Source organism: Hemibagrus wyckioides, linkage group LG17 (genome assembly GCF_019097595.1).
Source record: "Hemibagrus wyckioides isolate EC202008001 linkage group LG17, SWU_Hwy_1.0, whole genome shotgun sequence".
NCBI classification, from domain to species: Eukaryota; Metazoa; Chordata; class Actinopteri; order Siluriformes; family Bagridae; genus Hemibagrus; species Hemibagrus wyckioides.
In genome coordinates this window covers 10,348,387-10,360,609 of record NC_080726.1, presented here as the reverse complement: position 1 = coordinate 10,360,609, position 12,223 = coordinate 10,348,387, and the positions used below count along the sequence as shown (strand labels likewise).

General features: G+C 36.2%; 1 protein-coding gene across 1 annotated transcript; it reads right to left on the bottom strand.

Moving 5' to 3' along the window:
- Positions 1-21: 21 nt before the first annotated feature.
- On the bottom strand, positions 22-11,061 carry sgcg (sarcoglycan, gamma). Its single transcript, XM_058413513.1, has 8 exons — positions 10,660-11,061; positions 5,941-6,135; positions 5,731-5,832; positions 4,898-4,985; positions 4,424-4,540; positions 2,417-2,489; positions 1,789-1,912; positions 22-979 (listed from the first exon to the last, which is right to left on the bottom strand). The coding sequence occupies exons 2-8, from the start codon at positions 6,133-6,135 to the stop codon at positions 812-814; spliced, it is 867 nt and encodes a 288-aa protein (XP_058269496.1). The 5' UTR covers positions 10,660-11,061; the 3' UTR covers positions 22-811.
- Positions 11,062-12,223: the final 1,162 nt, after the last annotated feature.

The window sequence follows — 12,223 nt, the reverse complement described above, 5'->3', positions numbered from 1 at the left end:
AGCCACTGGCAGTCTGAATCATCCAGGATAAAGATCACTTTATTAACACAAAAAGAAACCCATCACACATTGTTTTTTGTACTAAAATGACAACCAAAAAACCCCTCCCAAGAACATATCCAAGACTAGTCGATCAATTAACCAAAATATTGTGGCTGGATTTACTTGGACCATCTTCATTTTTGCAAAAACAATTGTATTGATATTACTTTATTTAAATCTTAATACTACTCAAATAATTTCATTGTAAAATCATCATTGGGAATTAGACTTATGTGATATATTGCATTAGTCCCATATTATGAAACCTAATTGTATACCGCACCTTCAAAAAAGCAAGCTGGAGAGATTCACTGTTTGTGGACATACAAAACATTAATCTTGCTGTTGTACTTCCTTTAAGAGTAATCGTATTTTCTGCACAAGTTTTGCGTATTGCACTATAAAATCATATTGCATAGGATGTACGCTGGTGACCAGCCCCTTTTTGCCCAGCCTCGTTTGGTAAAAGAGAAAAAAAAAAAGCAATAAAAGTAAAAGAGAATTACTGCTCATAACCGGTGGTATTTATACAAATATTGGTGACCCTGAAATAGATGTATTCCAGGTACATAAAGTACTCAGGCTGAAACTCTCACCACCTGAGAACGATGTGCTTCCTCTCGTTTTTTGTGAAGTCACCGTAGTAGCAAAATTGTGCTTTTGCACTCCATCTGAGAATTCTGCAACAAGAGATCTCTGCAGGAGATTCAGCAGGAGCACTTCAACGAATCATTATTATGTGAATATCAGTCTACAGATGCTGTGGACTTCAGCATTCTTGGCTGTCACTGCAGGTAGAGGAGACAGCGGCTCTGGAGAGGAACAGCTTGCCACTGGGACACACACACACTTCAAACATCCCATGAGAGTCACCTGGAGGTCCTGCTTCACCCACGGGTAACTTTGGAAGACGAATGGTCTCAGCATCTAAAACCAGCTAAGGAAAATATGAATGTATGATGATTTGAATTTTTTCCATATCTACAAAAATCTCGGATAAACAGCATGGTCAAACAGTCTGAAACTAGGCTGAATGTTTCTTTTTAATTTTATGTTAGAAATAAAGAGGTTTTACAATATGGAAATATTTAAAACAGAAAGTAAATCATTCAAGATTTGAATTTTTAATATTCAATATACTGCATTATTTTTAGGTCTCTATTTCAATGTAAATAAATTTGTTGTGTTGACTATGTAAACTGCTTTGTTACAAAAAAAATTTCCTTATGCATAGTCTCTTCTACTAAAGCATGCGTTCAGACCACACTGATGGATTTGATCTAAAATGGATCATAAGATTTTGTGGAGTCCATGCCAGATGGAGTGTACACTGTCATTAAAGTAAAAAGAAAAAAATGGACAAACCAAATACTCAGAATCTCATTTATAAATGCATATAAATATTTCAAAGATTCTACTTTTCAATCAGGTTGTTGTACATAATATAATCTGTAACAAAAATTAATGTATTAAATATTTAAAATAGAAGCATTTTCACTAGTTTTCTCAGTCTTTTGGACCCCGATTAGGTCAACTTATAATTTGATGCTACTATTGATAGTCCTTTTTTATTGCCACATATAAAAGTACAATTAAAAAGAAATGATTGAGACAAGACCCCTGAAGCTGAGAGTGTTACACAATCAGACTGTGCTCATTAAATCAATGACAAATTATTTCAGTTATTTAATGTTAGATTAACTGATATGTTTCAAAACTGCATGAGTGTTGTGGCTGTGCACTTACAAGACCCTCAGTTGAGTGCAAAATAACATCCAGACTTGATTCAGCATCTATATTCCCAGCCAAAGCTTTGATGTGGACTCCTTTGGGAGCTTCCATGCTCAAAAACCGGGTTGGAGACTCCAACCTTAGAAAAACAGCAGACATTAGAGGAAATATTAATGCAAGTTCCAAACACAAGGTGGCATCAAATCAAAGAATACACAGCAAGAACATGCCTTACATCAGCAAGCTATTCATGGCAGCTAGAGAGCTATAACGTAAATATATAAATATTGCATTTCAAGAATCTAAAAGTACAAACATGATAAAACTGATGACTAGACTGCCATATTAAAATCATTCATAACAATCCTCATTAGCTAGCCTTTATTAATGCACTTAGCTTTATGGAAAAAGAAAATGTTTCCTTCAGTTTAGATCACTTCCAGATGACTCATGAAAGCTCTTAGTCATCATCTACCACAAATAACTATAACCCTCCTCGAAACCCCAAATAAAGTAAACCCGTTCTGAAGCCCGGCTACTTTTACTTGCAAAACTAGCAAACATTCATTTTACATTTCTCCTACTTTCAAGAGATATTCTTAAACTTAATATTTGCTTTTTCAGTCAGTTGTCACACACTCACCTAAGGTCTCTCAGAGGCTCTGCTTTGACCAATGGCGTCTGAACGGAGTGCTCAAAAAGTGCACCTTGAGGGCCTAAATAACAAAAACAGTGTATTTAGAACATATAACTGAATAATAAGTTGGGACTGAACACAGAAGTTCATATATGATTCCGTAAATTTTCATAGATTTGTAGTGACTTTATTGGTCAAAAATATTTACATTTTTAAACAATTTTGAAACTCTGTACAGACAGTACCCTTATCTTAGGATCTAAGAGCCCTGGAGATGGGCGGTGGTATATGTTTGAAGGTGGAGTGGACTCGAAATAGCCCTGAGGTGTGAATGAGTGTGTCAGAGTTTGTGCACATGGTGTCCAGGGTGTATTCTTGCATCATATCCAGTTTTCCCAGGGCTCTGACATCACCATGACCCTGACCAGGATATAGCTCTTTACTGAAGATGAATGAATGTAAAACATGTTGAATAAAAGTTATTTATATAATAAAGATTATTATTACTATTAGGTCTGTGTGAGTGTTTAGGATCACAATCTTTCCTCACTGACAGTTTAATGGGTTTTTTTTTTTAAGAGCTTGGCACTTAAGCACCAAACCACTGTGTCCTCTAGTATCACTTATGGGGTAAATTGCATTGGTATCTAATAACATGTGATTGATGAAACCTGGGTGGTGCCTGCCTGCTTAGAATCATGAGCATGCTTAGGGCTTTCTTCTGCTATTTAAGTAACGTAGTAAGAATAAAAGGCTAACTAGCTCAGGGCTGTTTGGATGGTAATACGATATTGATATACAATCTGGTGTAACAGTGTGTCATGAAATATAAGATGGATAGTGTTAAAGCCTGAAGCCTTAGGACTGGCTTATTTAGTATTTGAACTTGACTGATGGAAGCCAGGAAAGAAAAACAAAACAGCTCAGTGGAACTACTTTTCTTTATATGTGCTGAACAGTCTGCCTTAACATGACCACTTTGGATTAGCACATGAGGACAGTACATGATTGTGAGTATAATACATTATGGCTATCGGTGGTTATCTAGCTATATATCAGCTGGGTGCCATCTTTCTTTCAGCAACTTATCATGTCAGTCAAGAGCTAGAACTGTAAAGTGTGACCTCATAATTATAAGGCTGTCTGAGCCACCTTCCACTAATTATGTTGCACAGTAAGGGTTCCTGAGAGGAGGCTGTCAAGGAGAACAGAAGAACTGAACGTGTGCATTACAATAAGACTATCAAAATAAATGCAATTAATGAAACAACAGTTATAATTAAACGCAAAGATATGTAGTATATAAAAGGGAGTCACCACAATAAAAGCTAAAACTGAAACTTTTTGATTGTCACTGGATTAGAATTTAAGATACCTATTATAAATATTTTCATTTTATTCATATGATTTACAGACTATTTTTCTTTCACCAGAACTCTCCAGAATAAAATGCACTACAAAATCCCTTGTGTTACACCAAATTACAACTGAAACCGAAGTATGTGAGAGGGTAGTGAAGAGGGCATTTGGTAAATGTAAAAATCTATGAATAAATGTGACATGTTTTAAGAGGCAAATAAATGATGTAGTGCTGCATATAGTGTAGTGCTGCATATACAGTTTTCCCAAGAACAGAAGCTAGAAATGTTATCTAGGGACTGTGTCAAAGCCATAAAAACAACAAGATCATTGCCAGAAATTAGCAATTTATATTTGTATTCATGTGATATAACATCATAACATTTTCAGATAAGTACCAAAGGATTTCGGGATATACTGGCAGCACAACAGCAGTTCATGCCTTGGCTAATATGTGATTTAATGTATAATGTTGTCACTAGTTAATATAATGGATGATTTGGGCCTTTTTGTGTTAGCAGTGCTGACTCTGATATGTAAACCTGATGATGATGATGATGATGGATGGTGGGTACAAGTTACCACATATAGATAGATTCATGTCTAACAGTGCATGCCTTCAAATTTCTGCCTGGTTAAAATGAATAAAAGTACCTGTAACTCTGAGTTTCCCTGTTCCCACAACCGCTTCCTTTTCATCAGCATAAAACAGAGTCTTGTCATTTGAGCTGATTGTAAAATGTTGCCCAAAGGCCTTGGCTTGTCCTGGACCTGAGAGGAAAACCACACCCATTATTTGTACATGCAAGAGTGAAAATTACACTGTATTGGTGCATGGATTTGTCTTTTTATCAGTAGTATAAGAAAAGCATAAATCTTGAGCTTCATAAACTTAAGAAATAATACATTTTCAATTTATTAACACTGTCTACTACAAATCACAATTCATTATTATAATTTAATAATATAATTATTTAAATTTGTGCCTCATTGTATTAATGTATTGTTATTCAGCACTCAGCTAACAGTCTGAAAAATTGACCAAATATACAGTAGGTGACAAAAAGTATATAAAGAACACGAAACACAAAAAAACAGTAGGCCAATAAATTTAAGAGACTTTCATACCTACAGACACACTTCCAGTTACATCTCCATTTTCATTGCGTGCATTGAGAGTCACATTATCACCAGAGTGCACCAGTAGAGCTGAATCCTGAAGGAAAATTAAAGTAAAATAGCATCAGTTATAATTATAGTAACTGACATAAATTTGATGAGGTGAATTAAGTTCCTGCACTGCTAAGAGGAATTTCATTACAGCAACGCAGTTAAACAAAGTGAATTATTTGCATTCATGAATTAACAAACGCATTCATATAATTCGAGTAATTGGAACAGTTTTAATTTCATTGATAGTTGTGAGGCTGTTTGGTTTCCCAAAGGGCAAACTCTCCAATTTTAATTAAGTGTGTGCTCAAAGATAAACAGAACATGCTGAAACCGTAGCCTTTTAGCCACAGGAACAAACAATAAATGCTCCCAGCTGCTACAAGCCATAAACCCTTTTCTAAAAGCAGTGATATGAGCAGAGAGAGAAAGAGGTGAGATTAAATTATGTACATAATCCCCTTTCTGTTTAAAGAATTGCCCCCATATGCCATATATACCACTTTCTGTTCATGAAAAGTCTCTGGAGAGTTCCACCTTGACACTTTTGGGACCTTCACCCAAAATCACATTCTTTAAGAGAACCTATCAGCTGTAAATGTCCGGACCCATTAAACACAACCGTAATCTCTTGAAAACACCTCTTGGACTAACGAACTATGAATATTTAACATGGCTATTTCCTGTTACAGCCATAAATTTAAAGACCTGTCTTACATAAGTTTCTAATTAGGTTATAAAGTCGTCAAGCACATTTTTAAAAACACATGCAGGGAGAAGTCTAATGATACCTCTCTGGAGTCAATCTCTTGAGCATAAAGTGGAAAAAGAAACTCAGACTCTCCCTCCAATCTCACCCCATCTTCTTTCACCTGGAGGTATCCCATGCCTTCCTGAAAATCATAAAATTACATCTCATACTGTTTCTAGATGAGGTTTTCTTTGCTTATAGTGTGATATGAAAGGCATATTATATATAAGGAAAGAGAAAAACATCTTACTGTATTGAACCACATCACCCTCAGGATCCATATTGTGAGGCCAAAATTCACCACCAAGATGATGATGAGAAGCAGGACAAACAGATAAAGGCAACGCTTCCTCCATCCATAAATGCCAATCTTATAAATGGAGTCAGTAACTGGCCTTGGCACACCAGATTCATCTGTAGTGCTGACGTATTGTTCACGGACCATCTGCAGAGGATCATTAATGTAAGAAAAATTAGTGTATTTGTGTATAGTGCAAGTATCTGTAGCTGGTAGCTGGTAGAGCTCGAAATATCCATGTCTGTAACTCTATATGTGTTTATATTTGAATTCTGGTCCTGACAGTTCCTCAGCCTCAGCTGCATCACTCGAATTCCTAGCTTCCAGTCAGAGTCAAAGCCATTCCTTTAATTATTCCAACATGATAAAGTCTTCAGGACAGAAAGCTTTTAGTTGTCTCTCTACAGATGAAATATACAACATGGTATTGATGGCATATTACTGTATTGTAAGAGGAATTAAAACCTCATGATGTGCTATAAAGAAATCCATGTCTCCTTGGGTCATCTCATAACATTTTCCAAAAACAGCATGCCCCCAGATATTTTTTTATTCTTTACATTCTGTTATAGAGTTCAGATATATAAGTTCAGAAGAATGGCCCTAAAGAATTATAATTATTCTCCAGACATACTTCCACTCTTACTCTAATACAACTTGTTCTACTAATTAGATGTCTCCAAGGGCTACTTAGGATGATATATTTTAAAATTTGAAATAAATCTCTAAAGAAAGGTAGGTTGCCAGGAGCATGGCAGCACTTGTACAAGAAGCTATTTGGAAGAATTTTATTTAGCTGTCATACCTGAAGAAGCCATTTTATCCATCAAATACTGGGGGCATATAGTTTATAATGGTTCGACAGCTCGTAGAACTTTTTAGAGTTCCCCCAGAGGGATATCCCAGATAACCCTTAAGGTTTCTGGATTTACTCTATTTTTCAAAATATGTGTCTGTGTTTTTGCTTCTATAAATTAATCATTTTGACCTTGCACAGTGAGGGTGGTGTTATAACTTGGGCTTGCATGGCTGCTCACTTATCTTTATTGATGATGTAACTTATTTATTAATGATATAACTCACTGAATTTACAAGTCTACAGAAAGGTTCTCTATGCCAATTTAGAGAGATATGCATCTAATCTAATTAGGAGAAACTTTATCATGCAGCAAGACAGTATCATAGAACAACTTCAACAGGTGGAAAAGGTGAAAGGTTTTAGACTGGTTGACAATCACCAGACCTTAGGCCAACCGAGCAGCATTTCACCTCCTGAAGAGGAACCTTAAGGGAAAAACCACCCAAAACAACTTAAAGAAGCTGTGCTACAAGGCTGGAAAAGCATCAAAAAGAAGAACGCACAGTTATTAATATCAGTGAGTTGCCAGCTTGATGCAGCATTGGCTGGATATTAACTTTGGCAAGCAAATATGAAGTGTTATTCCATTTAATTTCTTTAAGATTATCGGTTCATATATTTTTGCTCACTTTAAAATGGGGTGGTTTGTCACCAAAGGTGCCAAATCACATACATCTTTTTTATGTCAAATAAATCTTGACACATCTAGATGTAAATATCAGCAAATGAAAGCTGAAATTGTGATCAATTGTATATCTTTTTTTAAAATATACATTCTGTGATCTCAAATGTTTTCAATGGTTAACAAAAACAAAAGAACTGGCCTTGCCATTCCAATACTTTTGGAGGATATGTTTTCCTATACACATACTACCAGTCAACAAAAATTGGGCACACTTGCTCATACACTAAATATCACATATGGAAATGTTAAATCAATTCTGTTTCATATTTTTAATTCTTAACAATACTCCTGGTGAAGCTTTGTGTACACTTTGCTTAGGCTTTCTCTTTTCTTCTTTTGTCTTAAACTTCCCCAGATAGGCTGAGCTATAAATTCCCCTAAGTTATATTATGAAAATTACTTGTTTGAATAAGTAATTGCACTGGATATAAACTGTGTGTATTAACAAAATATCATCAGTGTAGTGTGTTTAAACTTTTGACTGGTCATGCATGTATATGTTTATTATATGTGTTCATGTTATATGCAACATTTCTACCATATGTTCTCCAGTGTTTATATGCGTTTTCCAGATTCTCTTGTTCTCCAAAAGTCCGATATTCCTACTTTCTTTTTTAGCTTCTTCTAGTTTCTGATTCTGTTGTGTCCAGACATTTGTGCCCATGTTTTTGGATTATAAAATTGTATTCTCTGTTTATGATGTCTGCCTGTGTTATGACTCAGGGAATGGATCACAACATGAGTTTTAATAAAGAAACTCATCCTACTGACCCTGGCTCCAATTTCTTACAATAAAAAAGTAGGGATAAAGGAGAAACATGCTGTATATCTGACAGGTCAGTAATGCCTTCACAATATGATATATCATCCAATCCCTTATTTTCAGATATCGACTAAATTGTGTCTTGCAGCATGTGGTGCATACTGCCAAATTTTTTAATGCATGCCAATGTGATTTAATGACTGCACCTTTATTCTTAGTTATTCTTAGTTTTTAGAGATCCAGATCAATGGTATCTTCCTGATACATATCCAAAAATATCCTTTTTTTTATTACAAATAATGTTACATTATAATCTGTTTACCTATCTAGTAAATAAAACATGGAGGTCCAGCGTAGATGAAATTTGCAGAGTTAATGTTTTCTTTATTACATATTTGATATAGCAGTGATTACAGTAACATTATTCAGCAATTTAACAAGTGAGTAGTGAAACATGTGCACCATTTCAAACAATGAAATTGTGTCTGATATTACACATTCATATGTTGTGAATCTATTTGCATGCCATTAAAAGAAAAGGATCTATTCAGAAATGCTCTATTCTTCTGTTTAGCCATTGGAGTAAATAAAAGTGGTCCATATGTTGTTGACCAACTGCACATAAGAAAATGCCTTTTTTAAGCACTGTGAGTTGAAGTTTTATAATTAACGACCCTCTGTTTAGTCCAAAATCCAACAAAAGTGTGGCAACTTTTAGTTGTCCATATATTTTTCAAAAAGTTTTGTAGAAACCTTATGAGTTTTTGGAAAGTTGCCTTCCCTCTGCAAATCTCAATAAACACATTTTTCACCATCAGCATTTAAACTGTGAACCCATAATTCTCTCGTGACAGGAACAGATGCTTTATCAGTCTTCCTCCATAACAGAAATTGGTTCTCCACAGCCTAAATGTTTGCAGCCTATGTCTTCCCGGGTTTAACTGCTAGTAGAGATGTTTTAGAGGGGACAATACATGTTATCAAGTAAATGAGCACAAAAACTGCATATCTGGCTTTTCTGGACAACACAGGAAACAAATTCCACTGGCCCACCATATATGAAATATCTTTCCTAACCAGAATCCAGGCTCTCCTCAGGATCTGTCACACATGCTTTACATACCCAGCAATGATAAATATGTTCTTTTTCACAATACACACACAAAAAAAGGAATCCTTCAGGGAGAGGACCATCTGCAATAAACAAACCACTCAACCTATTGCCAAGAAGTTGCCTTTCTCTGTACCATATCACAATTGTAAAAGTTTTGTAATAGGCATGAAGCAATGCACTAAGGTCTGAAATGAAAGCACTATGGTGTGGAAAAAAAATTGAAGCAGGACTGGAACCTACAAATTTAAAACCAACCTTTCCATGGCAACACATCCAAACATTGCTTTGTTTTGGACTTCAGGTTCTCACTTTTTCCTTAGAGCTTAATAGATGGATATTCCCTTGTATATGCAAATAGATCAACTCCACATTATCCAACTATCTATTGAGAATCTGAGTAGCTCACTATTTTCCCTAAAGCAGTTCAAAGACAAAGCCAACAACATACTGTTTCTACCCCTCAATCATTTATTTTCCATTAACATTTCCTACTTATATGCTTTCTCCTTCTCCTTCACTCCATCACAGCTGCCAAGACAGGAACATTGTAACACCCACTACACAATGTCTTTTTGAAACACTGAGTACTAACATTAATTGAGATTCCAGATTTTTTGCGGTGTAAAAGCCTGACCTGATGAAATACCATGAAGGCTTGTGGAGATTTAAATTGCTCTCGTCCGTGTGGAGCTGTTGGGGGATACTAGTAATGAGAAGAGAAAACTGCACTCAATAGAGAGTGAGATAAGTGCTAATGGAAAGAAGCAGAGGGTAAACAGCAAGCTCCATGAAGTTTCTACCCCCCTTGGTTTAATCATGTCTGCATAACTCCACTACACTGTAATGCCACAAGCCGCTAAAAATAGTCAGTTAGACTGGTCTCCTAATGTTAAGGGAAACTAAACTACACAAAGTGATTTACAGAAAGTCTTTACAGTAATGTCTGGTGAATTAGGCACTCAAGCAAACAGCAGTCACTAAGAAAACAGTCCACAATTCTTCAATAAAAAAAGCACTATTATCCATTTATGGTAACAAAGCTTACCAGAGGAAAAAGGAAAAAAGCTAATTAATATTTAAACACTTCTTATATTTAAACACATGCATTAATAAATGTACTCAGAAAAGAAATCCAAGACAGGTATAATTTTCAGCTAAGTGCTGTCGCATAAGCCAAACCAGGCAATGTAACATGTATTTTATAGCCACACTAAGTATAAGAAGAAGAGAGAAATGGAAACATTGCTTACCCTTGCTACTGTGCTGTGCACTGACACACAGCCTGGTCGTCCTCTGTGCAGCGGCAGCAGCAACACAGGAATCCCTGCACTCGTCTGTCCGTCAAGCCCTCAGCAGCTGCCTCTCATAAATCTGATTCTGGATCAGCTCCAGCCAAACATGAAGAGAAGCAACTCACCCCCACTTCCGCCTCTCAACATTCTCCTCTCCGATTTCGAATCAACTTCTTATAGCTATACAACAGCTCAACAGAGGACCATTTCAGTATTGTGTGCTGTCAGTATTGAGACTGTTAGTGAGTGGCTCCACAGGAGAGAGGAAAAGAGGGAAAAGAACAGTCAGATACATGCCCCTGTTCTGGCTCAGACACATCTGTGAGTCACTCTCTAAGCATGAGTTCTGGTTCAGCAAGTGAAGTTTGTGCATCACTAATAAGGGTCTGGTCTTCCAAATAGCTTTAGTGTCTGAGAGAAGAGCCAGCCCACTGGGAGAGCTGGTGAATGACGAGACAGGTCATTCTAAAACTAGAGGGTATATTAATAGAAATGTGTGCAATGGGGATAGTATTGGCGGCTTCAGGCGGGTTGTTATGCAGAGGGTGTCTTTGTGTTGTCTTTCATGCAGGAGTCTGAATTTCCTTTCCCACACACTGTCAAAATTGTTGCAGCACTTTGAAAGAAAAGTTTGAAACAATCATACTAGATCATACTAGATGAAGGCTTCACCGTGCATAAACTAAGGTGTATTAATTAATACGCTGATTCTGAACTGAATTAAAGTAATGCTGAGCGAGATCATGGTTATCGTCAGTAAATTCTTTTTTTTGTGGGTGGCACGTTAGTACTGAAGTCATCCTAAAGCTCCAAGGTGTCGATCCTGAGCTCAGGTTACTCTCTGTGAAGAGTTTCACATGACATTCACTGTGTCCATGTAGGTTTCCGCCTCGTCCTCCAGTCTCTCGCCTCCATAAAACATAACTTATATTGCTTAAATGTGAACAGTGCCCTGTGAACTGGTGTCCCACCGAGGGTGTATTAAAACCTCACTTTCAGTTTTTCCGGGATAGAATCCACCACAGCCCTGAAAATTATAAAGCAGATACTGAAAATGAATAAATGAATGATTTATAAAGCTATCACCAAGAAAATTATTTATTTTAAGTAACTAAGAATTGTATATTTCCTTAGTTCCTTGCGGGGAAAAATAAAATTGTGGTTTTATTATGAGCCTTTCAAGATGATTGAGTTTAACAATTTTAACAAGCTATCATAGCTTCAAAGATGTGTGACAAAATGATATATCATTAAAAGGTTAAAAGTGTAAGGGTACTGTGAAAAGCAAAGTTAAGCCACTTAAGCAATGTGAATAAACACCAGTAAGTTGAATTTTATGAATTTTCAGAAAATGTCAATAGCAAGATGCAGGTGCAGGCAAAAATAAAGGAATAACTAGAGCAGGAATGGACCAGGTGTGAGCTGTGGATGTGCATTCTACAAGACCAGACACTTCATATTCCACCTTGGAGTAAAGAAAAATGTTATAACTATAGCACCAAAATAGATTTCCACTAACTGT

Bases quoted from the DNA above. Each gene is read 5' to 3' on its own strand.
- sgcg (XM_058413513.1), bottom strand. From the start codon at position 6,135: ATGGTCCGTGAACAATACGTCAGCACTACAGATGAATCTGGTGTGCCA. The intron at 4,541-4,897 runs GTATGAAAGTCT...TTTTCCTCTCAG, and splicing joins AACTGGAAGTGTGTCTGTAG to GTCCAGGACAAGCCAAGGCC. The intron at 1,913-2,416 runs GTGAGTGTGTGA...TGTTTTTCTAAG, and splicing joins GAGCCTCTGAGAGACCTTAG to GTTGGAGTCTCCAACCCGGT.